We start from the raw sequence: 1,466 nt of genomic DNA on the forward strand, positions 1-1,466 counted from the left end.
AGCACAACTAGCAGCAACACGGGTAGGTATAGGGAGCTGACTGCTGCAGTTTTTTATTTAATTTATATATTTATTTATTTATTTTTATTTATTTTTTTATTTATTATTTTTTTTTACTTTTATTTCGTCCATACACTCCAATTATAATACATATACACCTGCCTCACCGCCGATTGGTTTGCTGCTGCTGCTGCTGCTGCTGCTGCTGCTGCTGCTGCTTGCTGCTGCGTTTCTGTTTTCTTTTTCTATGTTTTTATTTATTTTTTGTTTATTTCTTTTTTTTTTAGGTCCATTAACCTCTCTCCTTCTCAATATAAATGTCGGTAGCAGCAAATTCAGCTGCTGCTGCAGCAACAGCAGCAACAGCTACAGCCGCCGAACCACCAGCAGCAGCAGCAGCAGCAACAGCAGCAACAGCAGCAGCAGCAGCAGCAGCACAAGGAACGATACAAAAGACAATCCCTGCATCTGCTGCCTCCCCTATATGCCCCCAGCACGGCGTATATATAAAACTAGCGGATGTAAGACAGAGTGCTTCTCCCGCTGCTGCTGCAGCAGCAGCAGGAACAGCAGCAGCAGCAGCAGCAGCAGCAGCAGCAGCTCCTGCTGCTGCTGCTACTCTGGTGACATATGAAGAATTTGTATTAAATATAAAAAACTTCAGCCACCCGGGAGGAGACGATCTGCTGCAGCAGTTTTATGGTGGAGATATAACAGCAGCATTTGCTGATGCAGGCCACAGCAGCAGCGCGAAGCTGCTGCTGCTGTCTTTGTGTGTTGGTATCATCGAGGAGAAGAAGCAGCAGTATATCCATAAAACTGGCAATGTTTGCTGCTGCTGCAGCAGCAGCAGCAGCAGCTGCAGCAGCAGCAGCAGCAGCAGCAGCAAGTGGAAAGAATTCGGCAGAGAAAACGGTGTAAAAAGAAGAACTGCAGCAGCAGCAGCAGCAGCAGCAGCAGCAGCAGCAGCAGGAAAGGATAGCACCACAGATGAGGAGTCAGAGATATCGTCATACACTGAATGCAGCACAGACAACCCAGCAGCAGCAGCAGCAGCAGCAGCAGCAGCAGCAGCAGCAGCAGCAGCAGCAGCAGCAGAGCCTCTTATAGACCTAGATAAACCCCTCGTTCCTCAGGTGTATAGGATGCAGCACGAGGTGTATATGCAGCTCATCAATACACCCCACTGCACCAAAAAAGTTTATACACTTCTCCCCTGGCCTAGGTAAACCCTAAACCCTAAACCCTAAACCCTAAATTAGGGTTTATATAATATATAAAACCCTAAACCCTAAATTAGGGTTTATATAATATATAAAACCCTAGGGTTTAGGGTTTATATAAAACCGCTAATTACGGCTTTTATACACATTAGGGTTTATATAAAACCCTAAATTAGGGTTTATATAAAACCCTAAATTAGGGTTTATATAAAAACTAGGGTTTATATAAAACCCTAAATTAGG

At 44.5% G+C, this 1,466-nt stretch overlaps 1 protein-coding gene across 1 annotated transcript; it reads left to right on the top strand.

The window, feature by feature from the left end:
- Nucleotides 1–317: 317 nt before the first annotated feature.
- EMH_0072390 (fatty acid hydroxylase, putative) lies at nt 318–1,229 on the top strand (the record flags this gene model as incomplete). Its single annotated transcript, XM_013499204.1, has 1 exon — nt 318–1,229. One exon carries the CDS (start codon nt 318–320, stop codon nt 1,227–1,229), a length of 912 nt encoding a protein of 303 aa, XP_013354658.1.
- Nucleotides 1,230–1,466: the final 237 nt, after the last annotated feature.

This window comes from Eimeria mitis, genomic scaffold, assembly GCF_000499745.2.
Source record: "Eimeria mitis Houghton genomic scaffold, Emh_scaff4090, whole genome shotgun sequence".
In the NCBI taxonomy this organism is placed as follows: domain Eukaryota; phylum Apicomplexa; class Conoidasida; order Eucoccidiorida; family Eimeriidae; genus Eimeria; species Eimeria mitis.